This window comes from Tinamus guttatus, unplaced genomic scaffold (assembly GCF_059628265.1).
Source record: "Tinamus guttatus ecotype Peru unplaced genomic scaffold, ASM5962826v1 Tinamus_guttatus_pri_ptg000323l, whole genome shotgun sequence".
Taxonomy (NCBI): domain Eukaryota; kingdom Metazoa; phylum Chordata; class Aves; order Tinamiformes; family Tinamidae; genus Tinamus; species Tinamus guttatus.
In genome coordinates this window covers 2,201,330-2,225,058 of record NW_028288857.1, presented here as the reverse complement: position 1 = coordinate 2,225,058, position 23,729 = coordinate 2,201,330, and the positions used below count along the sequence as shown (strand labels likewise).

The following is a 23,729-nucleotide window of genomic DNA, read 5'->3' as shown; positions in this document are numbered from 1 at the left end:
TGCATGTAATGGAAAATATAAATATATCCCAATCTTTTTTGTGTGTGCAATTGGAATTTTTCTCCGTGGTAAGACTTTACTCAGAGACAAAAGCCATGTGGCCCTCCTTTTCTGGAGTCTGAATTATAAATCTCCTTATCATCTTCTTGCTTCTTTAACAAAGACACTATAGAATTTCTATGAAATATGGCCTGGTATGATTTGTAGTGCTGTTGGCAAGTATGAGCTTGGAAAAAAAAAAGAAGGGGAATATATAAAAAAAAAACTGCATATTTTCTCTTTCTTTTTTTCCTGTTAAAAGATTAGTGTGCATTAACAGCAGCCTAGGCAAGTAGAGGCAGGTCTGACTTCAGTTTTAACTCACGACACAACTCCATAAAACATTTCTTCCTATCCTTTAATTCACTTAGACCTTTATACTGCAGAGTCTGAGACATACGTAAAGGCAGACACTGCTTTGCCCTGGCGTTGCATCTCAGGAGGATGCATCTCATTCCTAATAGGGGTATTAAATTGGTTTTTAATGGCTGGAAACTGAGCCCTTTTACTTATTTGCCTGTAGAAGAGGCCCTGCCAATGGCTCAGCACATCCTGATCTTACTCAGGCTCTCCAGGGGCTACTTTAGTCTCATGAGTAATTGCAAATAGCTCAGGCTCACCCTTCTAAATACAACCTTGGCTCTGGCTGAGCAGTAAAGACAAGGGGGGACATTCATTCTGGGAAGATTTTTATTTCACAAATAATTCAGAAATCAAAAGAAAACAGAGGGGGGGGGGAAGATACTTTACAATTCTGTATTTAGAAAAAAAATTATAGTTTATAAACACACTGCCCCTCGAAAAACATGCAAAGGCACACAAAAAATTTACAAGAAACTTTTATACATAAGTAGTAGTAAAATACATCATTTTTCATAGAAAAAAAAAAAAAAGCAACTCTATGAACTGGCCCTAAATATTTAGACTGCACAACCGACTACATACACGACTGGAGAATCATCAATCAGCTGTTGGCCGAAGCACCGCTGACTTCTTAAAAGGGACAAATTGCGAGGGCTAAGGGGACCATCTGCTGAGCTAGGGTCTGAGGAGGAGCATATCTGGTGATCCAAAGGTAAGAACATGCTGTGTCCTTAAGCTGTACCAAAATACATTAGACCGAGTAATGTTTTGGTATCACAGACATAAAATATACGGCTTAGGACTGGAACCGTCCCACCTATATATGAACAGCTAGCACACATGATTGAAAGTGATATATCATGACTGCCTTGGAGGACCTGATCTCCCCTAATGCTGGTGGAGGTATGTTCAGATCAATAGCACCCAGGACCTCAAATAATATTTGTGTAGTAAAGTCACAATTCCTCTTTTGTACAACAAATATAAAAATAAACAGATACAGACTTAAATAACATCAGTTTCTAAAAATCCAAACCAGTTGGCTGAAGATAAAAATATGCAATCGTAACTTCAATTAGGCATTTTAGGAAATTCTGTTGGAATAATAATTCTTCCCTCGCCCCCCCTTTTTGTCAGGTAGATACATCCTAAATTGGCTGGATTATTCTATGTGCTCTACGCTGATCCTCCAAGACTTTTCTCTAAGAACCTTCTCCTCTTGCCCATCTCCTTCCATCATTTTACAACATCAATGGTTGTCATGGACAGCATATTAGAGGTGGCATCCTACTTAAGCTCTCATGAGCTTTATGTGCTTTTCAAATTCCCATGAAGTCAGTAGGAAGGACTCCACTAGATATCTGCTTGCATCTACGACACCTCCCAAGTTATAGGAAATGCACAGTGCTGTGGCTAACATTTGGCCTGGGATGGCCACAGTTTCATGCCTCAGCATTTAACGGGCTTGCACTGAACCATATGGAGCATCATTAACCACAGCAGGCAGAAACGGGGAAGCCTTTTCTCACTGCCAAGATCTCAGACCCTTCCAACCAGCAGCTTTTCTAAGATTTGTTCCAGCTGTTTTTAACATCAATTTACCTAGTAAGAAAAAATAGTTAATTCTTTCCTATCTAAAGCAAATACTGTACACCTTGTAAGATGATACCATATAAACAAAGAAGACACATTGAGTCGTATTTCTATATCTGTTACAAAGGAAGTTTTGCTGTGCAGAACTCACAGAGACAGTACAAAGCAGTCCCAACTTTGTATTTTACAAAAGGCTCCTTCCAGCCCAGATTCCACAGAGAAAGAAGCCTCAGCTGCGAGACAAACCGACTGATAAATGCAATTTCCTTGTTGATTTCATGGTGTTCATGGAATTAAAGAAGGGTTTAATCATATAAACATTTTTGGTCTCTGTTTTGAAACAGCTTGACGAGATGGCTTTCTGTCTCCCTAGTTTAAATTGAACACAGCCTGAGCCTAAGAGCAGCTATGAGACATCTGCCAAATAAAGTGAAATATTTTCCCATTTGTTATACAATATTATAATCAAGTTGCTGAGCAGAGGGACTATGGGTTTATATGAACTGAAGAACTAAAGTTTACGTTGCCTTCCCATGACTGATGAAGTTACTGGATGTGTGTGCATCACAGGAGAACTGGATGCATGGGCACATGAAGTCTAACAACCCATTTCAAATACAAAGTAAGGAACACTCCCCTGCTTTCAAGAGCAGCTTACACTAGCCTATTCTTTTGGCTCACTTTAATTTCATTCAAATAGTCTTGGAAGTGCATTTGGATGCTTGTTGAGACATAAATAATGAAATACTAAATATTATTATCACCACACCTGTGTGTTTTACAAACGCAGCACCCTGGATGCCCAGTGCGCCAGGATACAACATTTGCATTGCAAGTCAGGTTCTACAAAGCAAATGGGAGAAACTCATCGAGCCCGATTCATCTTATATATCCAAGATCTCAGAACTGCACACACAACGAAGAACTTCACCAAGGTAAAGTGAACATGCTTCATAAGGATGCAACCATTCCTAACAAAAATAAGACTAGTTTTATCACTGCTTGACTATTACAGATAAAACAACCAGCACTGCTGTATAAAACAATACACTGCATTTAACTGAAATTTTATTTTTAAATGGTATGTAATATAATATGAGATGTGCCAGCACAGGAGCCCCAATTCACTGACTTCTTATAGGTTACCAGACTTACAAGGTACCTGCAAATGTTTGACCAGCAAACACTAAACCTGCTGTTTGCATTATCCAGTGGCCTCATTTTCTGCAGCGAGGGACTCTGCCACCACCTCCTACCCTGCTCCATCCTGCAGCAAACCTCAACGTCAGGCTGAAAGAAACGTCCTCTCCCATCATGCTGCTTAGCTCGATGCAACGCTCCAGCAGCCTCACTCAGTGTCACACTGCTAGGAAAACACTCCCTTTGCCCTTCTTTTATACACAAAACACCAAAAAAAGACTCAAAACATTCTCAAGGCCAACGCTCTCCCTTGTTGGGGCACGCAAAAGCAGATGCTTCAAACTCTAAGATGCCACCCGAGGGCCAGGCAGAGGCCACCGCGCCGGCCGTGCGTTGTCACCTCGGTTCTGTGCAGCACACCTCTCCTGTAAAGTGGAGTCACAACAGTCTGTCATTGCTGAATGCCCCTAGAAAAAACGAAAACACAAGACGAAAAGATACAACGCTGAACTGGTGCCATGAGATGCGAACAGCTGAGTCAGAAGCTGTTGTCTTTTTTTTTTTTTCTTCTTTTTTTTTTTCCTTTTTCTTTTTTTTTCTTGTTTAATTCCCTGAAAGAGTTCGGCAAGCAGGGTACGTTCAGAGCTGATGCCATCAGAGGAGCCTTCCTGTCTCTCCAGATCAAGGGAGTGCTCTCCCAGAGAAACTTGCACCTTTCCCGGGAATTTACTCCTTCACAGCAAAAATTCGGAAAGCATTTCCATCCAAAGGGCTCTTCAAGCTGGAGAAGAGAAAGGAAAGAAAAAAGTTTAATATTCCTTACCTTTCAACACAGATCTGAAAGTAGCTACTCACTTGTGCACGGTAGGAATAGGACAATACGCTCCATTTGTTTGCTTCTCAAAATTCACAGTGACATCGCTAAGTTGGGCATTTCCAGCCCACCAGCCTGACTAGCTGATATCTGCTGACTTTGACATAAAATTGAACACACGATCAAAAATATGAAAGAAAGCGCAAAGACAGACATCTCACCTTTCAGACTGGACTCCGTTCCTTAAGGAGCCAACATAGATTTTCTTCTTTTCTACAGGCATCACATCCACAAAACCACCTTCTTCATCTGGAATGACTCCCGCATGCACTGCTGTTTTGCAGATACTGGAGCTCTGAAAAATATTTAATAGTTTTGACTTACTAAACATCCAGATTTTATATCTGGGGATGCTGAGATCTAGGACATCATCCAGAGCCAAAGATGACTCAAGGAGAACTCTCCAGGGGGTGTCTCCTACTCCTCGTGTCCATGCCAAGAGGGTAGGGGGAACATCCCTTTGCTAGTGACCAGCCACTTCCAGCTCATTTCTTGCTGGAAAAGCAGACCTTTTTGCTAATTAAAACTAAAACAATCGATCATTTGGGAGAGTTCAGGTCCTTCTTTCTAGGAAAAATCCAGTGCCATGCACCCATCCAGTAGTCCAGCCTCGAGACAGACAAATAAGTCATAACCCCATAAGAGCCTGAGGGAAACTACACCTCCTTGCAAGTTGTTCTCTTATTCTGATCTACTCAATGCACAGTCAGGAGGAGCACAAAATACTAACAAATGATGACTAAGTTCCAGAGGCATCCAGGAAGCAGAGTAACAGCAGAGAAAGACTTAGGCATAGTATAAACTTGGCAACCAACCCTCTAAAGGATTTATACGTAGCTAGCTCGAATAACAACGAATGAAAAAAAAAAAAAGCATCCCTAGCAGAGAGAACTGCAGCAGGTGAAAATCCCAAGTCCTTGAACTCCTTGATTGCTTGAAAAAAATAAAATAAAATAAAATAAAATAAAATAAAATAAAATAAAAACTAAGTGCAGAATCCACAGTGCCCTTGCCAGCGCCGAGGGCAAACATTCCCATCGTGCATGCACAATACAGAGCGTGCTGCTTTCTTCCCTCAGCCTTATATGGCAGCTTTGCCTTGTCCCCTATATATTTATCACTCCGGATCGCCTATCTCTTGGCAGCCCTGGCAGCTTTAATTGCCAATTTGGTATTTTGCTTCTATATATGGTCAAGGGAGAAAGGGAACGCTGCGTTGGAAGATACGCCGTGAATTTGCCCTAGTATGCAATGGGAAATCTGGAAGTCTAAAACTGGCTTGTCAAATTAAACCATCCTGAATTAATTTGCAAAACACCCCACTGGGAGACACCCTAAAAGATGTTCTTATCGAAGCATCCCCTTTTTAATTTTTTTTCCAGGACTCTCTGCTCTGCTGCTTCCCCAGGGCTTTGACCAAAATGCTTTTTATTCCTTCTCCTACACAGTCACTCCATCACAGTGCTGGATTATTGCCTTCTGCCACACCAGCCCCGGCCTGTGCTTCAATGAGCTGCTTGCAGAGCCTTTGCAAGATGAGAAAAAGTGCAAAAATAAAGGTTTTTCCCCCTCAAAATCAAACCTACAACAGCAGCACTGCCAACACAGCAGCTCCACAGAGCTCCCGGACTGCAGAAGCAAACTCTGAGGCACCAACCATAAAATTCCAATACATTTTATAGTGGGCTATAACCATCAATGACTATGGACGAAACCAGCAGTGATTTCCTCATTAGTGTTTAATTAAGTTTAATCATTAAGGTTTATTTCTCTGGAGAGCCCAACAATCCAACATGGTGTCCTCTGATGATAAAAACCTGCCTTGTTGTGCAAGGGGCCCGTCCTCCTCCACCTAATCCCCGCACAGATGTGAGCTCATGACCAGCATTAACCACCTCCAGAGCAGGGGGCCTGGCACTCCTGGCAATAATCCGTCCTTACCTCCATTTTCTCACTGGAAAAGTCATCCATGGCACGTGGCTATAATCAATCCTATCCTACAGTCAATCCCACAGAAGCAGGTACCTCTGAGTATCCCATCACCTTCAGAGCAAACCCACCTATGATACTACCAGGAGTTACCAACACTACAGGCATTGTAAAGCAGCAAAGTGCCTTTGAATATGCACTTTTTATGAGTCAGCCCTGGAAGTCCTAATTTCAGGTGATCCAGACTCTCCGTCTGAGGCTGAATTTTATATCTTCTACCTGCCCCTGGTAGATCAACTGCCTCTCCATCAATTGTGCGCCAGCAGAAATGCACACAGACTAAAATTTCTCTAAAATTTGGCAGTAGAGACATCTCTTCCCTTAAGGCAACATCAAATAATATAGGTGACATTTTTTCTATTTCCTAGCCAACTGCTTTTCAACACAAATTTCATCCCTGAAAGGATTTTTGGATACAATTCCCTATCCCCTGCACCACTTGAACCTGTAAACTCTGCACACAGGCTGTTCTCATGGAAAAGTAATCCCGTCCAGGGGATAGGCCTGGAATTTGGGCACAAACTTTTCCCATAGCAAGTTTTCTTACATTTTGTTCAGCTTGTCTCTTACAAATACATATTTCCCAAGCATTTGAAGCATAGCCTAAAATAACAGTTTAATTTGATGAGTAAAAAAATAAAAATAAGTAAAGCCAGTCAAAATGCATTTGCAGTATATAAACACATACTAGGATAGTAGTTCCTATGCCCCTTGTATAAAAATCAGAATTATTTCATTAAAAAAAATAAAAACCAGTTCTTCATGTCATAACTTTGTCCTTTGCAGCAAAGCAAACTTTCACATGCCATCCTGGGATAATACAAATATAGAATCTATCTCAGGCTGAAAGTTCAGTGAATCAGATACAGTTTCAGGGACCAGGCAAGCATTTTTGTCACCAGTGCTTGGACTGTTTAGTTGCCAGAGCATTTTGCAAATTGACGATTCAGAAGAGATGGGAAAAGACCAGAGGGCACCTTGGAAGGGAGCACAGATTTGCACCGGGGCAAATAAATAATTTATTAAACAAGATACAGCCAGGGCCATGAAGGTGCCCATTCTGGATGTGAAGCCAAGAGGCCTCCCAGAAGATTAGCACTTGTCTCATCCTTTTTATTGTCCGTTTTAATTATTCCTTGATTAATTCACAGCATCCCCTCCTGGAGGGCATTCTGCACACTCAGCGCGCTCTGTGGGAAAAGCCTTTGCCCAAATTCCCACTGCTCGGCACGTGGGTTTCCCTTGTCAAACTTCAGCCTCCAGCTTTAGGCTTTTTTGTCATCAATGCCTCTCCCCTTGCAATATATTCCACAGCTACCTCAAATGCTTTTTTTTTTTTTTTTTTCCCCCCTGCAGGTTTCCCCTTTTTATTTATTTATTTACTCCTTTTCCTACCAAATGCTCACTCTCCTAAAATTTAAGCACTTTCCTTATTAGGCTCTTGCCATACTATTGACACAGTAGTCCAGAAAAAAAGGCTAACCAAACCCTTTAGGGAGTGGCCAAATATATATATTTCCCTTCTCCCAAAAAATCATATTCCGTGCTTTAGTTTATGAAACATAGTCCCTAGGGGAGTATGGTAGGAAAGAGAGGTCATGATTCAGTAAAGGACACAAATTCTCTTGCGTCAGTAGGGATCGGGAAGCAACATGCTCGGGATGGTGGGAATCACCTAATTCCCTTCTAATCTCAGGCCTTATCCCATGCTTATCCAAAGGAGGTTTCTCCTCAGCAAGAGAAAGAAAAAAAAAAGAAGCTGTTTTCCATTTACTGTAAGGTCAGAGCACACACAAGTACTGCAGGAGAGCATCAGCAGTATCAATTTGTCTATGGTAACTTATCTGTGTGGCCCTATGTTTAAAAAGAAAAAAAGTTGTCTCAAGCAAAATAAAAGCTGCTTAAAAATCTTTTTCCCCATGGCTTTCCTCATTTTTTAAAATATGTTTTCTCTGCTCATTTTTCCCAGGAACCTGAGGAGCTCCATGACGACATGGAGCAAGGCCGGGTATTCACATGCTCCCCAGGAGCTGCCACCTGCCCATCAATTCCCAAACGCCAACTATGGGTCTACCCATGCCTTGAGTAGAGCCATCTCGCCTAGACTGATCCCTGATTGATCCCAGCCATGATCCCATGAGGACCTGAAGAACAACCCTGCAATCCAGGCTTTGCAACACGCATATTTGCCAAGGAAAGGAGCATACTCACATCTGCGTAGACATTGGTGCCAAACACCGGTGCCCAGTACGATGGCTCGTCTTTACAGTGGGCTGGACAATAAATCCTAGAAAACAAGTTATTCATATTTATTCTCTATATAAAGACTCAACAGGAAAGCAAGTTGCATTCCTGGAAGATTTCAAGTGCCTGCATCTGGTCTGCAGGTGGCAACAGTGAATCTAATTATTTGTTCCCCTCAGATGACATTTGGTATTTACTGCAGGACTGCGAATAGAAATCTTTTGCAACCCATAAAAGAGGGATTGATCTTTTATGACATTTTCAAAGGGGAGCTTTCTATGTTTTTGCACTCAAGGTTGCGCGTGCAATTAGTTGCATGTGTTCGTTCCCTCCACCCCATCGATTCCACCTGCGCGTAACAGCTTTCCAGAGCTAAGTTCTCCCACATTTTAAGATGAAAAGGAAAAAAGGATTAGAAAAACAGCAAGTGCAAGAGAATAAAGGGAAAGCTGCACGCCACGGGCTGTGGCTTGCTGAAACGGGCCCCGTTGCTTGGCTGCGCCTACCTCGGGCAGTGCGACGCCGGCTTTTTGAACGGGCACAGCTCAGCCACCGTGGAGTAGCAATCCAGCGTCTGCGCTGCAGGAACAGACCAGAGAGGCCAGTTATTGGCCCTGTTATTTCAGCTTCCTCCCCCTCACTCCCCGTGGGAAGACAGGATGGTTGGTGGTGAAACGGCCCGTGTTGGGTGATGGATGGCCGGACTAGATCTGAGCTGTGATATAATCCCTTAACATGACCGCTTAAAGTGAAGAAGGGTGTTGGATGGAATGATCATAGAATCACGGAATTGTTATGGTTGGAACAGACCTTCAAGACCATCAAGTCCAACTGTAAACTCATCACCACCATTTCTGCTAAACCACGTCCCTGAGTGCCTCACCTACACGTTTCTTGAACGCTGCCAGGGATGGTGACTCCACCACTTCCCCGGGCAGCCTGTCCCAATGCTTCACCACTCTTTCCATGTAGAAATTTTTCCTAATATCTAACCTAAACCTCCCCTGGCACAACCTAAGGTCATTTCCTCTTGGTCTATCAGTAGTTATATGATGTTCTCAAGCATGCCTTAAAACTCTGGCAAAAACGGTTTCTGCTTGGCTTTATAAACTTACTTGTGACTTTGGAAACCATGAATGCGTTTGAAGGCTTATTTTTCCTGTAAAACAAGTAGAAAAAAATAGATTATTAAAAATTAGTGTTCTGGAATTACTACATCCACATATAAGCAACAGAGGTGGAATATCTTCTATCTAAACCAAACCAAAGGCAAGATATTTTTTCCGAAAAGTCCGTACCGGAAGGATTCGACACCATTTCTGGTGGACTTGACGAACGCCGGCGTCCGGCCCTTCCTCGTGATGTCCACGAGTCCTCCCTTGTTGTCCAGGATGCCGTAGTGGATGGCAGCGCGGCAAATGCTCGACGACTGAAGGGGACAGAACAGACCACACGTGAGATGGACCTCGGCCACGGGGCAACACCGACCACCAACACCGTGAAGAAGCAGGCAGGAATAAAACCACCACCCAATCGCCAAGGGGAGAATAAGGGGAGTTTGTGGCTGTTACTGCTGTTAAACATTACCCTTCCAGCAAAACCTTACTCATTTTTTGTCTTCTAACCAGCACTTAGTTGGATGACAATTTTTTTAATTAATTACAAATTAATAACAAAATTGAACATTCAGAGATAATTTAGAAGAAAAGTGGCATTGGAAATTAAGTATCTATAGGAGATATTTCCAGTTCTCAACAAAATACTAAAATACAAAAAAAATCTGCTTGGAGGTAGCAGGTTTATACAGTCCCAGAGGCTGTGAGGTGGGGGCTAATTCAAGATCCACCAGATTGTCCCAAACTCTCTTTAGTCACAACTTTTCACAGTGTTTTTGGCATAGAGTTTCTGTTCAGTTGTCTATACAAAACAGATCCGTATGAGAATTCCTGTCCTTCTCTCTCCACGGATTTTAGGATTTTAATCGCACATTAAGGGCATTCATGACAAGATCAGTTCTGGAATTCTGGAATCACTTTACCTTTCCAGATTTTTTTTTTAATTCACTACAGAGGAAAATGCAGATAATCTTTATTAGCACATTTTGCAGCAGCACAAGTGGAGAATCTGAAAACCAAACGACACTATAATAGTTGGCATTTCCCATTTCTGTTATTACCACCAATCCCCACAAATTGCATCTAGGAGCTATTAAAAGGTACTTACACTCTCATAATAAAATGTTCCAAAGATCTTTCCCTTACTGTACAGGCAGCCAGCTGGGCACAGATACCTAGCAAAGATATATATCTTTGAGGGTGGCAAAAATACAATTCAAGAAAAACAGACTTTGACTCTATTTCATTTAATGGTCATTCCATTCATTTCACGTAATTCTTCCATTTAAAAACAAGATTGCAAAATAGCCACTTTTTAAAAACTATTTCTCCACCCTCCTTAAAGAACCCAACCAATATTTATATTCTGTGGATTTGTTTTTTCTCCAAGTGATAAACTGTCCCGTTCTTCACCAAAACCTTAACCAGATATTCTTGATTGGCTGGCAGGCGACAAGCCATGAATTATTCGTCTGCCTTGGACAGGACTGGGACACATGAGATGGTTCCAAAAATGACTTTGCCAAAACTTATTAAATGATTTTGGACACCTGGAGCTGTGTCCAAAATTGCTGAAATCTTTTTTTTAACTGCAAAAAATAAACGGAGTCACCTTAAGGCTAAACCTGGCTGAGTGCTTTGTTTAAAGAGAATGAAAGCTTTTGCTAGGTCTTGGGTAAATCCTTTGAAGGGAATACCTAGGAATACCTTTGTCAGAAATTTCAACAATAATACACAGGCTACACCCTGTTTGCAAGAACCAGCCAATTTTTAGACTGTTTCTTTTCTGATCTGATGCAAGAGAGTCCATTGAAGTTCTACCTGTTGCATGTTGAGCCTCTGCATTTGTCCCTCATCTTGGTTTCACAGGTAATGACTTGTGCTGGGGAAGAAAAAAAATACATATATAGCAAATAAAATGTGAGGTGCAAGAGGAAACACTGCAAGGAACAGAATGCCAGAGAAAATCAGGTTTGTGCATCTGTAGCCTTTTGAGTACGACACAGGTGTTTTCTTAAATATTAGTAGGGAAGAATCGTTTGACAGCGGAAGGCTTTGATTTACAGTCCAAGGTTTGCAGGCAGAGCCCTCATTTTCCATTTAATTATAGGCTCTGAAGATGGTAGCAGATAAACTTTGAGAGGATGTGGTTATTTCTTCCCCTCCATATCTGGATAGCTCTCTTTTAATTAACAGTGATGAGAAAACGAGAATGAAAGCACTAATAATCCCACGGATAACTGCAGAAAATTTCCCAGGCAAGGAACAGAAAGGGAAAGAAAAAGAGAGAGAAAAAAAAAAACACCTAAAATGCCCAGACAGTTGTGAAGAGAGTCACTGTTGAGCTTAGCATGTTTTATATGTGGCATATAACCAACGTTTGCTGAAATGACTCCTGATGTGGGGACCTTCAGTTCATGGGTGCTCAAACGGGACGTCAAGCACAACACATGGAAGGGCCTGAGGGGCTTTTAAATCTGCAAATTGCCATGCACATCCCCTTCCCTTCTACCCAAACCTCCTCCCACTTGGGTTTTTAATAAAAAACCCTCCACCTCACCCTGTGGAGGTGCTTTAAAACCCAGAGGAGCTGAAAGAACAAGATGCCGTCTTACTCATGTAGCTGTCCACGGCGACCTTCTTGGGCTTGACAGGCTTGGTGGGCTTGTTCTCCACGCTGGGGAACCACACGGGCTTGTGCTCTGCCACCTGAGAGGTCTCCACTTCGTTGGTCTCCTCCGTCTCGGGGATTTGGGTATCCTCATAGCGATAATCTTATTAGAAAGGGGATTAAAAATAACGGCAACGTGTCAGCATTAGCAAGCAGGGCAGGCAGGCTCACACGTTGACGGAGATTATTTTGCTTTATAAATAGCTGGAAACTTAAAATGCAAAATAAACACAGCGAAGGGCTGTGCCAAGGCAGGTATCACACTGGGAGAGGAGCCCTCTCCTGCAGCACTCGCAGCCCTGCACATAAAGCGGCATTTACGGAGCCGCACGCTACGCGGCTGCGATGAGTCTTGCTATTGAGAGAACAGAAACTCCCTGAAGTTTCTGCTTTTCCACCCTGTTTCCAGCTCTTTTGCTCCAGAGGGAAATTTTTTTTAAAAAAAAGACAGCAGCAAAAGGGGGACTGTCGCAAATGCGGCGATGACAGATGCTTTGAGCCTGGGCAAGGCTCCAGTTCGCCTGTTTCTAGGAGCACTGGTTCTCCATGCAGTAAAAATACAGGGGTGGGGGAGAAACAAGATACCCTGTGCTGGGAAATAAAGCAGCTTCATTGGAAACTTCAGCATTAATAGTACTTTTCACCCTCACTATATAACAACCTTTATTCTAAGGGAACTCCACGTGTCGGAAAACCGTCCGGGATCCCCCCTTCTCCTCGGAGGAACAGGACTGGCTGTATTCCCCTCGCAGACAGCAAAGCCGCGGCGCAGAGGAGGGGACGGGGCCCAGGCGCGCGGGGCGGGCGGCAGCGCTGCCCACCCACGGCGCCGCTGGAAACCGCCGCAGAACATTCCCTTCCCAAGCAGGGCCGGAGGACGGGAGTGCTCTGGAGAGCAGAATCCACTCGTGGGTAGAACAGGAGCCAAACGTGGGGTCATTTCCCCCAATCGGAGATGGAGCACGGGATATCCAGGGTGAAAGCTGTTTTTCTTTTTTTTTTCTTTTTTTTTTTTTTAAGGGAGGGTTTGTTGTTATTTTAGGAACCTCATCACCATCTCGGCCGTGGCCAGCACCTACCCTTGTAGCAGAGGTTGTTCTGGCAGCCTCCCCCGTAGCTCGGCGGGCACTCGGAGCAGGGGCGGCCGTTCTTGTATGGGGCTTCCCCGATCCAGTTGCCCCTGGAAGCACAGGAGAAACAGCAGCAGGTCAGGGATGAGCCCCAGAAAGTCTCCACTCCGCCCCATCCCGGGGGTCAGGATAACACCGGACACGTGGAAGTCGCCCGTTTCCCTCATCCCAGTTGGTCCTCGCTGACGCGCACTTGCCCTTGGCTCTCTCCTTGCCTTTCGCCAAAGCCACCGGAGCCACAAGTCTCCCAGCGTTTTCTCCAGCTCTGCGGCCAGGCCGGAGCACAGCTCTTTCCATTTAAAAGCTGTCCCAGTTTTCCATCTGGAACCGTTTGCCAGCAGAAAAGCGCATGGCTCAACACCAGCAATGTGAGCGCCCTGGGCTCCCAGATCATCTGGGACCACAAGAGGACTTGGCACTTTCTCCTTGCCCAAACCGGCCGTCTCTGAGCCCCTGACTTGGCTCCAAACCTTGGCTCCTGCCCTGGCCTGGAGACACTAAGCAAAGAGCAAGGGGAAGCGGCGCAAGGACAGCGATGCCCTGGTTGCGCTTCCGAGAAGACGCCGTCTTCAGCGTTTACTTAACAGAATTGCAGGTCCTTATGCACATAAGTAACATCACCTCCGTGCTAAACTAATACAAATACTGCGGTCTTGTGCAAATAGATGCAAGTCAAGGATGACTGAATTTTCTCAAGAAAGTCCCCAGAAGCCAAAGGTCTCCGTGTCGCAAACACGAGGGGCCGGGGCAGGCAGCGCTCAGCCCTGGGGGTTATTGCTCCTGCAGCTGCCTCCACGGGCAGAGCGAGCTGAGGACAGCGTGTGCCCAGGCCAGCGAGAAGAGACGGAGCTGGAATGGCAGGAATAGAGTATTTTTCCATGCGGCAGCCCTGCGTGGATGACGCACGCAGGAAGCCATCCTCCAAAGGGGGCTGATCCTGGATGAGGATCCCGCTATCCCCCCGTTATCACCCCGTTAACCCTCAGGCACTTGCCAAGCTGCTCCATTTGCATTGAAGCGATTTCCCTATCTCTTTTCACTGCTCTGTCAGTGAAACACCTCTCACACAAGCCATTAAAACAGAAAAAGTTAATTGCAGCTGCCAGCAGAAGGCAGGAAACATATTCCAGATGTAGCACTCACAGGTTTTACACACGGGCTTCGCCTCTAAGCCTAATCAAACTATGGAGCTGGCTAATCTCAGCTGCTGTGGCTATTGCACGGATCCCGCCACGATCCAGAGCAAGCCGCACTTGGCAGCATCCCCGGCTCCATCCGCACCACCCCTGCTCCTCCTTCCCATGGCCCCAGCTTCAAAGCCCGGCCTGGCCCCAGCCCCTCATTCAGTTTTCCAGGCTCCGGGCTGCAGTGGAGAAGAAAAAATAATAATAATTTAAAGCCGCAAGCAGCAGCGCAGACTGCCCGAAATCTCCTCGCAGCCGCTTACTTGGGCGAGTAGTTGCAGACCAGGTAGACGGCGTTCTCCCACACCTCTCCCCAGACGTTCATCTGCTTGCAGACGTTCACGGCGCAGCCGATCCGGTTCGTCGTGGCCCAGACTATCTGCAGAGGCAGCGCCGTTAGGTGACACGGGCCCCGCTGCCGCAGCGGGAGCATCCGAGCGCCCCGTCCGCCTTACCTGGGTGTAGTGGGTGCACATGGAGCCCGTGCACCTCTCCGGGCACCAGGGGTTGCATTCGTGAGGGTAGGGGTACGTGTAGTCCTTCACCTCGTCGTACCAAGACTGCACGTGGAAGGCTGGAGAGCGGTACCTAGAGGACCAAAACCATCACAGGTCAGAGCACCGGCCTCCGTGAGGGGCTTGCAAGCAGCATCTCCTGGTGTGTTGCAACTGCAAGGTTGCAACACGGCTTTTACTAGCTACGCGCAAACCAGCTGAAAAGTTTCTCAAGTTCCATTCGTTGAGAAGCTGTTACCCAAAAAATAAAAAAATAATAATAATAAAAACCCTCAGTAACATGGTGGTATGAAGAGGGAAAAAAAAAAAAAAGAAAGAAAAAAAAGTTAAGGCTATTTCTTTCCCCAAATTCACAGCCTGGTCTGACTACATTATTTATAGGTTTGACACTCTCTTCAAATGTCGCTGACCTGAAATGTCCTCCTGGTTTTTCCACTCGATTACAAAAAACTTCTAGCTTGGCAGAAAGGTGTGTTTTGAAAGTAAACAGAAGTTAAGGCCTGCCAAACATCTTAAGCTGAAAGCCATCGTGTACCTATTTTACCACGAGGTGATCTGCTAAATCTGGAGGCACATTTGCAGCTAACACCATAAGGCCTCAGCAAATGGAATAGCTTTTTCACACTCACATCACACCCGTGTTAGTGCAGTTAATGCACCAGACACGGTCCCCACCTCAGAAGTCCCCATGCACTGCGCAGACTTTGCACAAGCTGCACGCAAAATATAGCAGATATTGCACCCTGGGGTGCTACTGATGCTGCTTGTGCTTATCTGGGGACAGGCTTGGAGTTACAGTTTCCTAGAGGAAGTCGCATGCATTTTGCACGCTATATCCCCAAGGAGCAAACAAGGCAACCTGCAAATCCCATGTCAAACTAGGATAGCTTCAAAGCCACTGCGTTTTAGTGCTTTCAAAGGAAAAAAAAAAACAGCCAGAAATACAAGTGACATCATTATGAACTACAGTTTGTTCTTTCAGCCAGCTCTTCATTAAAAATCATTAATTAGAAGGACTTTAAAAACATTAATCTCAATGATGTGATTAAGTGAATACTTTCCGAGTCCTATTTTACAAAAGAGGAAATTGAGACAATCAAGTTATGGCCTATTCCTGGAAATAAAAAAAAAGAGAGAGAAAGAGAGAGATAAATATGATTTCTTTTTCCTCTCAGTTTCCTTGCAAAGGGAGCAAGATTGGATGTAACTCCATCAGTAACTATGGCCATGTTGAAAGCTTGCAAGAGAGCCAAGAACAGCCCGATCTTTTGACTTTGTTTCCAATGGATTAACCACTCTACTTTCCAATCATTTTTTAAATCTGCCAGCAAAAATGGGCCCAGTTTTTATATCAGGCTAATTTCACACCAGCAAATTTCCATTGTTTTCAACCAAGTTCTACCTGATTTACAGCAAGCACAACTGCATTTCAGTTCATTAGGGTTTCTGAGCACGTACAAAATGTTTGTTTTATGAAGCAGGCTTAACCTATAACAGGCTTGACAATAGGATCTCAATAATAAACACTTCACCTTGGTATGGAGAGACAAAGCCATTTGGAAGATTTAACGCAGTCAACCCTAGCTGCTTTAACAACCCTAGGTTAGAAACATTCCCCAGAAGGATGAAACAAACTGCAAAGTGGGTTTAGTAAAGAGAAACTAGGAGCTGCATAAATATTTATGGGAAACATGGTGAGAGATATCCAAAAGATTTACAGCTCTAAGTGCTGAATGAGCAGCAGCATCCAGACACCGTTCCTGAGAAACTCCCGTTTTCTGCTGGCTCCCAGCGTGCTGCCAGAGCTATCCCTGAAGCAGCCCTGAGGAGCCAGGGTGCTGGGTTCAGTAGCTCTTCTTAATGGGCACGAGTGACCTTGGGCACGTCATGACCTGGCATGGAGAATATGAAGTAACTGGAATCAGAGCTGGTTTGGTGGGAATGCCCAGCTGAAGGGCACTGAAGATGCTCTGAGATTTCCCATTTCACTGAAGTAATAGCTATTGCTCCTCACCCATCTCCCCAGTGCTCTGTTAAGCAGTGACCAGGCAAACTTTTCACACTCAGGTAGGGTCTGTAAATTACTCTTTGTGACTTCCCAACTCTTACCTGCCCCAGTGAACCGCCAGGTTCTGTCCAATAGACCTGATGAGGGCACTAGGCCCGTGATCCCAGATGCACTGCTGAGCCCAAGCATGGGCTGATCTTTCCAACTCATCATCCCAGGTCTGTGAAGGATAGGGAAAGAAAAGAATGGGTCAGTTTGTCCTAATCACACTTACTAGATAAACCAAGAGCAATTAATGGAGAAAGAGAAACTAAACTACAACTCCCCATTGGTGTCTGGCCTATCGTTGTGAAACCAGCATATTTTATTGTGCCATGACCTAAGAAAATATTTTTTGAGGCAGCTCCTCCCACAAAAACGGATGGCACAAAACCTTGTGGGGTCTTGTTTTGTTTTTTAAGCTTCTTCATACCATGATTCCTTGGAGATGCTTTGCTGGAATAGTCAACAGATCTGGCAGGACCTCCAGTCCATCTAGACCACCCACTCCACGTTTTTCCAGCTTTAATGTCAGGACATTTCCTGGTTTACCCATTAAATCATAATTTCAGTAATGGAAGTACTCCTGCACTCCACTATGGACATAACTGGATATTTATGACACAAATTCCTAGGCAATTATGCACTTACTACGTCTGTAACTACCACCCCTGATGGACACAGTCAAAGCTGACAGAGGTGGCAAAGTCTCAGAGCTGTTAAACTAGTATCATTTCCATTAAAACAAGCAGGTTAGAAAGCAACAGATCCCATCAGCACTCCCACTGAGGGAAAAACGTCAGCATGAGATAGTCCTCATTGAGTATCACCCAAATATAACCCAAACTGGAGGTCAAATATGACACAAAAGCAAATAAGAAGCCAGAGTTCTTGGTTCCAATACCCAGGGGTATATTTTTTTTAAAGGCCAGACTTGTTGGACTGGGTAGATAGCGCAATGTTGGACCTGGTAGATAGTGCACTGACTTCATTGTTTGATTACTGGCAGATGGTCTATTCAGAAGAGTCCTGAGAGGATAATTTGTTGAGGCTAAAATATTACTGCACATTCCTACAAATAGAGAAGGGGGGCCTTGTAATGATTCTCTGCTCATTTAGACACCAGTGCAAGATTATGTCCTTTCTCGACATTTACTATCATAACCGGTTGATCTTTCCACCTTCTCTCTTCTCCACAAGAGCAACTTATGATCTCAAACATATCCAAGAACCTGTCGGAGCCCATTTGGAGGAACAGAAGGCATTAAGACTCTCAAGCACATCATAAAAACACCGCGTTCGTGTGCCAGATAAGCACCTGAACATGGTCTCAGGCAGTTATAACCAGAATGGGGAAGGACCAGATCTCTGGCTAGGACAGCAGGAAGACGCAGCGTCTCCTGGAACTCAGTACGTCTACGCTATCCTTGGAAGGCAAACGTGAGCTCATCGAACCAAGGTAACAGCCCAAACCTCCGGGGACAGCTTATCATAAGCACCCTCAGCAACCCAAATTCCAGCAATAGCCCGGAGTTACTCCGGGCTTATTAGCTTCGCTTTGAACTGACCAGTGGCCAAGCAGATTCATGTCAGACTGCAAAAATCCATGTGGACACAGCTCCAACAAACAGAGGTGACAAAACCATTTTCCTTTTCAGCCCTCCAACTGAGGGTGTACAGGATCTGACCCACCACACGCATATTCTAAACCTTGTTTAGAGCAGACTATTACGATCGTGCCGAGACACACAGCTTCTTGTGGTCTCCTGATTTCCGCAGCCAGCAATGACCTGCCACAAACCACCTTCCAGTCCAACACATAAGCTATAAAACTCTCCCAAGACGTTATGTACGACTTATACTTTAGACCATCTAGAAGAGCATTATTTCCTGCAGCCTCAGAGATGGACATGTTCCAAATCTCTTAATTTAATGCAGAGACATTACGAACAACAGGCCAGTAAGTTGAAATTGATGTGATTGGGAATTACATCTTTCTTTGATGCCTGTGAACACGGACCAAAGATACTCAAAGGACTATTGGGAATGAGCTACATCTTTGCATGGCTTTGTGCCTGATGAATAGGGAAGCTCGTTTCTGCGGGCATTAGATTACAAAGTCATCCCATTTAAATTAGAGCTGTTATTTGTTTCTTGCTTCTCAGACATGAATGTGCTCAGGAGTCTGGAATTATTTCAGAGCAGTAAGTGTATCAAAAAAATAGATTTCAGTTTCTCCCAGCTATGCTTGCAAGAACCCTTTATGCCAATATTCAAAGCAGCATCTAGGAAGAATATTGAAGCCAGTGCTGCAGCATATATCTGTGCTCAGAGTCTCAAGTCCACTCTATGACAATCAGGCAAAACTCATGCTGACTATTTGAAAGAGAAGTGCATGGCATGAAACGATTCTGGGCATCAGTCTAAGTTTATATTCACCTTTTCCTCCTTCATGCTGTGGTTTTCTCTTGCCAGACTGCTGCAGTCATAAGCAGCTACCTTGTTTGGAAAATACCAACCCTGTCTACATTAGTGAACTCTCGACTAGAGGTTCTGAAGAGCCTATGGCAGGGTGTGATTCCGACTGATTTAGTCAGCAGACTCTTTTTTTTTTTTTTTTTTTTTTATTAAGTCCTGGAAAGTTGTAATGCCCTTTCAAAGTAGTACAGTATATATTCTACATGTAAAAAATAGGCATGGCATATACCATGTACTACAGGCAAGTCATATACCATACTACAGTTTGTAGGTTCAGATTTAATAAGAATGTGAATGTATCCCACAAGGAGTCTATTTAGTTATTGACTGGCTTGTAAAACCAACCCTAGACCTGAAATGCTGTATGAATTCACTCAGCATTGGCATGATGAAGTTACTCCCTCATTTTTCTCCACAACTTGGACTTCTCTCAATCCTGGCAGTTTACACTTAAAAGTGGTATGAAAGTTCAGGACTGGCATATATTAGTAGAAGCTTTGACATGCTTTGTCAACTCCCACAAAAGTATTATTCCACCTTGATAAGAAAAGTCACCATCCTATAGCGAAGAGGAAGGATGGGTACCTCATACTTGAAAACAAGCCATTTTCCTTACAGAAACCTACACTGAGAACAATTTCATTTTTTCCGTCTTTGAGGCCTCCACTTGAGGCAAAATTTCTGCCCTTCATCATTGCTGGAAGCCACCTGACTAAGCCATCTTAAAAGGTCAAGGATGTCTTAGGAACTATTAGATATTTTTCATTCCAAGTCCATTAACCGGGAGTTTGTTTTGGTCTTGGCTCTAGTCCACTGTCATGACTACTGTTATATAAGACAAACATCCAATGGAAGAGTAAGTAAAGCTGCCCTATGGTTAAGGTTATATTTGACCCACTTTTATGAAGATATACATTGCTTCCATCTGGTCTATTGCAAAGTTTGGAACTCATTTTTCATTAACATGAATACTAGTGCTAGCTTTGAATTAATTATAGTAACCACCCAGCAAAACAGCTTCTTTCTTTATTTTTTCAGTCCACTTTCCCTTTATCCACATGTGTATATGATAATTCTATTGATCTCTAGATATGTCATGAAACTCACTGTGCTATGACTCTTTTATTAACAGCCTCCACTGCCCAAAGTTCTTGTTGTAAGAGATTAAGGTTTCCCTTTCCTGGCCCACGTTAGCTCTGTTTGCCACTTTAGATCACTTAAATGTGTCATATAGAGAGCTGGAAGAAAGGACCTTCAGAAGCAGCGATGGGAGGTTGATGGCCAAGAACACGTTCTACCCACTCATCCGCAAATCAGCACCACACGTCGTCTGCAATGTTCCCCACCAGAAAGGAGGAACGTTTATCTACAGCACTAGAGACAGCCATTCTCTTAAACACGTCCAAATGAGAAGTGTCCTATGTAGGACAAAGGATTAAAGTGAATTTCACGTTCAGAATATACATGGCGTTTCCAAGTCATATTGGGTAAACACGAATACATGAAAGACTGATTATAGCCCTTCCAAGCAGCACCATTTTATACTCGGCTTCTTTCTTCATGGCATATAAGGCTCTTTCATTTGCCCTAAATCAGCCAGAAAACCACTAGAAAAGCACACTGAGCAAAGACATACATAAAAGAGTAACCATGCTGGATGAGTAAATAGCAGTCGGCCAGTGGACATTCCGCAAATGCAGCCCTTTCAGATCCTCAAAGCCAACAAAAATACATTTGGCTTTCTCATGCTTTGTGTTTACTTTCTGGAAATTAATCAAATCACCTCTTCTCTGGCAATATGTTACAGGGAGCCGGCAGGATAATGTAATAGCCAGCTGAGAGAGACAGACAAAGCAGCAGTTCTTCGAAAGGCATGCGATTTCTGACAAAACTGAAACGAAAGACTAGCAGAGCGAACACTAAAATGATCCAACTAATGAGCAATTGTCCTTTCTCACTGTCCTCTGTTCTCCCTTCCATTTTCCTCTTCCCTAAAACCATAAAAGGCAGAACTTTCCATTTGCAGCATTCATTTCAGCACATAGCAGCAGTTGGCAAACAATCCGATACTATGCTTAATATACTATTTCTTTTAACTTTTAAATACGGTCTTAGCAAATCATTAATCATCTAATTCGTCAACAGGAGCACACAGTTGAAGCCAGGCTAGTTTCTGTCATAATCATATTTGCACACTGGGAAAAGGCACAGAAAATATTATTTGCCTACATCGTTTTCTGGCCCCACAATATTTTGAAGACATCTCAAAAATAGCTCAAAGTAGAGTCTGAAGAAAAACTATTCATCTGAATTGTTGATAGTAAAGGCACGCTTCATACTCCTACTTGAGCGTTCTCCCTCTGAAGTGGCAGAACACATTGACCAAACTTTTTTTTTTTTGTTTCCTTGATCCATGAAAAGCCAATAGCACTGATTCACCTAGCCCTGAACTCCTCTGGAGCCTTTCCAAGGAGTTCCATGGATCCAACTTATTTGGAGAAGGAGCCGTGTTCCTTATGGCTTGTCCATGGTGCCAGGCAGACTCCCATCAGCCCTACGAACCCTTGGCTCATATCAACAACCTGCGGTCACCGACGTATCGTGAACCCACAGGTGCTGCCTTCAGGGTTGGGCAGGAGGGGACGGTAACCCAAAGTTGCCCATCATAAATGGGATCCACCGTGGTGATCCAAAACAACAGTTGCAATGGCCTGAAAGCTTTGACAAGGGAGAGCAAAGGTTAAACACTAGGGAAAAATTGATGCTTTTATGACATTAAAGTAATGGAACAACCTGCTGAGGCAGGCTATGGAATTGCCATCTCTGGAGATACATTCAGGGCAAGGCTAGACAGTATTTTATGAATAGTGGAACCAGTTCTGAAACTATGCGGTGGACGGATGAGATGACCCATTAGTGGTCTTTTCCAACCAAAACAATCCAATGACCTAAAGCATCACTCACTGTGGACTGAAACTGCTCCAGGAAACCTCTTGAGAAAAAGCTTATTTTAGAGGAAATTTGCTACAATGCTTTCAGCGTAAGAGAAATTAAACAAAGCTTTTTCTTTTTTCTTTTTTTTCTTTTCCTTTACAAGAAGAAAGAAAGTTAGGTATCAGGAGTTAGACTCACCATATATTCCATATTAGAGGCTGATGGATAAACTTGACCTCTTAATTTATTGTGGAGCATCAATATCTCCTGTCTGTCTGAAAATAAAATGGCTCTCTTGGATCTGGCATGAGGCTCCTCATCCTGGTATTTACTCAAAATGCTCTCCAGGTGACTCGAATTGGGCAAAATAAAGCATTCGGCTGCCGTTGTCAGAAGCAGTAGACATCCAAGAGGAAAGATCCAAGGCAGGGCAGGATTCATGGCTGAAACAGAAGCTGGCAGGGATGAAGGTAAAGCTGATGGATGTGTTTTTCAGTTTCCTCCTGGGGACGTCTAGCTCAGTGCAGGCCTGGAATTTGGGGGAGACAAAGTCAGAATAATGCCAGAAAAAGTTGCCATGTGCATGACCTTGAAGGAAGCCACACCACTCGGATCTTCTTTTTTTAGCATGAGAAAGAGCAATACAAGCAAAGTCTAACCAATTATTGTCCATCCCCATCTTCCATTACAGGAAGGCCTATACAGCTCCATACACGATGGAAAACCAGTTTGTTGTCCTGCCTACACAAACCCTAAGCTATGTTTGACCTAGATCATCTTGGAACCACCAACAGCTTCTCCAGGGCAAGCACAGGGACTTTATGGATCTACAGGTGAGCTATCCATGCAGAAGCTCTTCAGGTAAAGCTTTTCCCTCATGTCTGCATGGGAGGAGAGAGGACAAACTGTGCCGTGTGATGGGAATTCCATAGGACACAGCAAAACTCCAACAGGATGAGGGTTTGCTGGTGGCTCAGGCATGGTGGTGGGGCTGGACGCCTTCTCCTGCGAATGTGCCGTACCGCAGCCTTCGCATCCAGGAGCTCCAAATAATCCCAGCTCCAGGCTGTGTCCCATCACAGGTGGGAAAGGGTGACATTTTCAGCTCTTTCCTCACCAAGGAGACCAGGGACACACAAAAGGGAAAGCAAATTCCGCAGCGAGCCAAGCGGCGGAGGTCAGACGCGAGCGAGAGCTATTTCTGCGGCCGGGCCCTGCCAACGCGCTCGGCCGGAGCGGCTGCCAGCTCCCGAAACGAGGCTGGTTGTGAGAAACGTCACCGTCACGCGAGGGAGCGGGGCGGCCGCACGGACACCGCTCCGGCGCTGCCGCCCGGGATGCGGAGCTGGAGATGGATCTGGCTGAAAAGCTGCCGTGGGTTGGGGTCCCTGGGCTGAGCTTTGTCCCCGTGCT

At 44.2% G+C, this 23,729-nt stretch overlaps 1 protein-coding gene across 1 annotated transcript; it reads right to left on the bottom strand.

Annotated features, from left to right (window-relative positions):
- Nucleotides 1-715: 715 nt before the first annotated feature.
- Nucleotides 716-22,850, bottom strand: CRISPLD2 (cysteine rich secretory protein LCCL domain containing 2). Its single transcript, XM_010216157.2, has 14 exons — nucleotides 22,515-22,850; nucleotides 16,967-17,085; nucleotides 14,798-14,930; nucleotides 14,606-14,721; nucleotides 13,108-13,208; nucleotides 11,973-12,131; nucleotides 11,179-11,239; nucleotides 10,466-10,532; nucleotides 9,541-9,671; nucleotides 9,358-9,401; nucleotides 8,749-8,821; nucleotides 8,210-8,285; nucleotides 4,171-4,304; nucleotides 716-3,916 (listed from the first exon to the last, which is right to left on the bottom strand). Exons 1-14 carry the CDS (start codon nucleotides 22,755-22,757, stop codon nucleotides 3,862-3,864), a joined length of 1,512 nt encoding a protein of 503 aa, XP_010214459.2. The 5' UTR covers nucleotides 22,758-22,850; the 3' UTR covers nucleotides 716-3,861.
- Between the last annotated feature and the right edge of the window lie 879 nt (nucleotides 22,851-23,729).

Excerpts from the sequence above, each read along its gene's own strand:
- CRISPLD2 (XM_010216157.2), bottom strand. The coding sequence starts at position 22,757 with ATGAATCCTGCCCTGCCTTGGATCTTTCCTCTTGGATGTCTACTGCTT. Across the intron at positions 11,240-11,972 it reads CGCCGTGGACAGCTACATGA|CACAAGTCATTACCTGTGAA; the intron begins GTAAGACGGCAT and ends TTTCTTCCCCAG. Across the intron at positions 8,822-9,357 it reads CATGGTTTCCAAAGTCACAA|CGCAGACGCTGGATTGCTAC; the intron begins GTAAGTTTATAA and ends CTGTTCCTGCAG.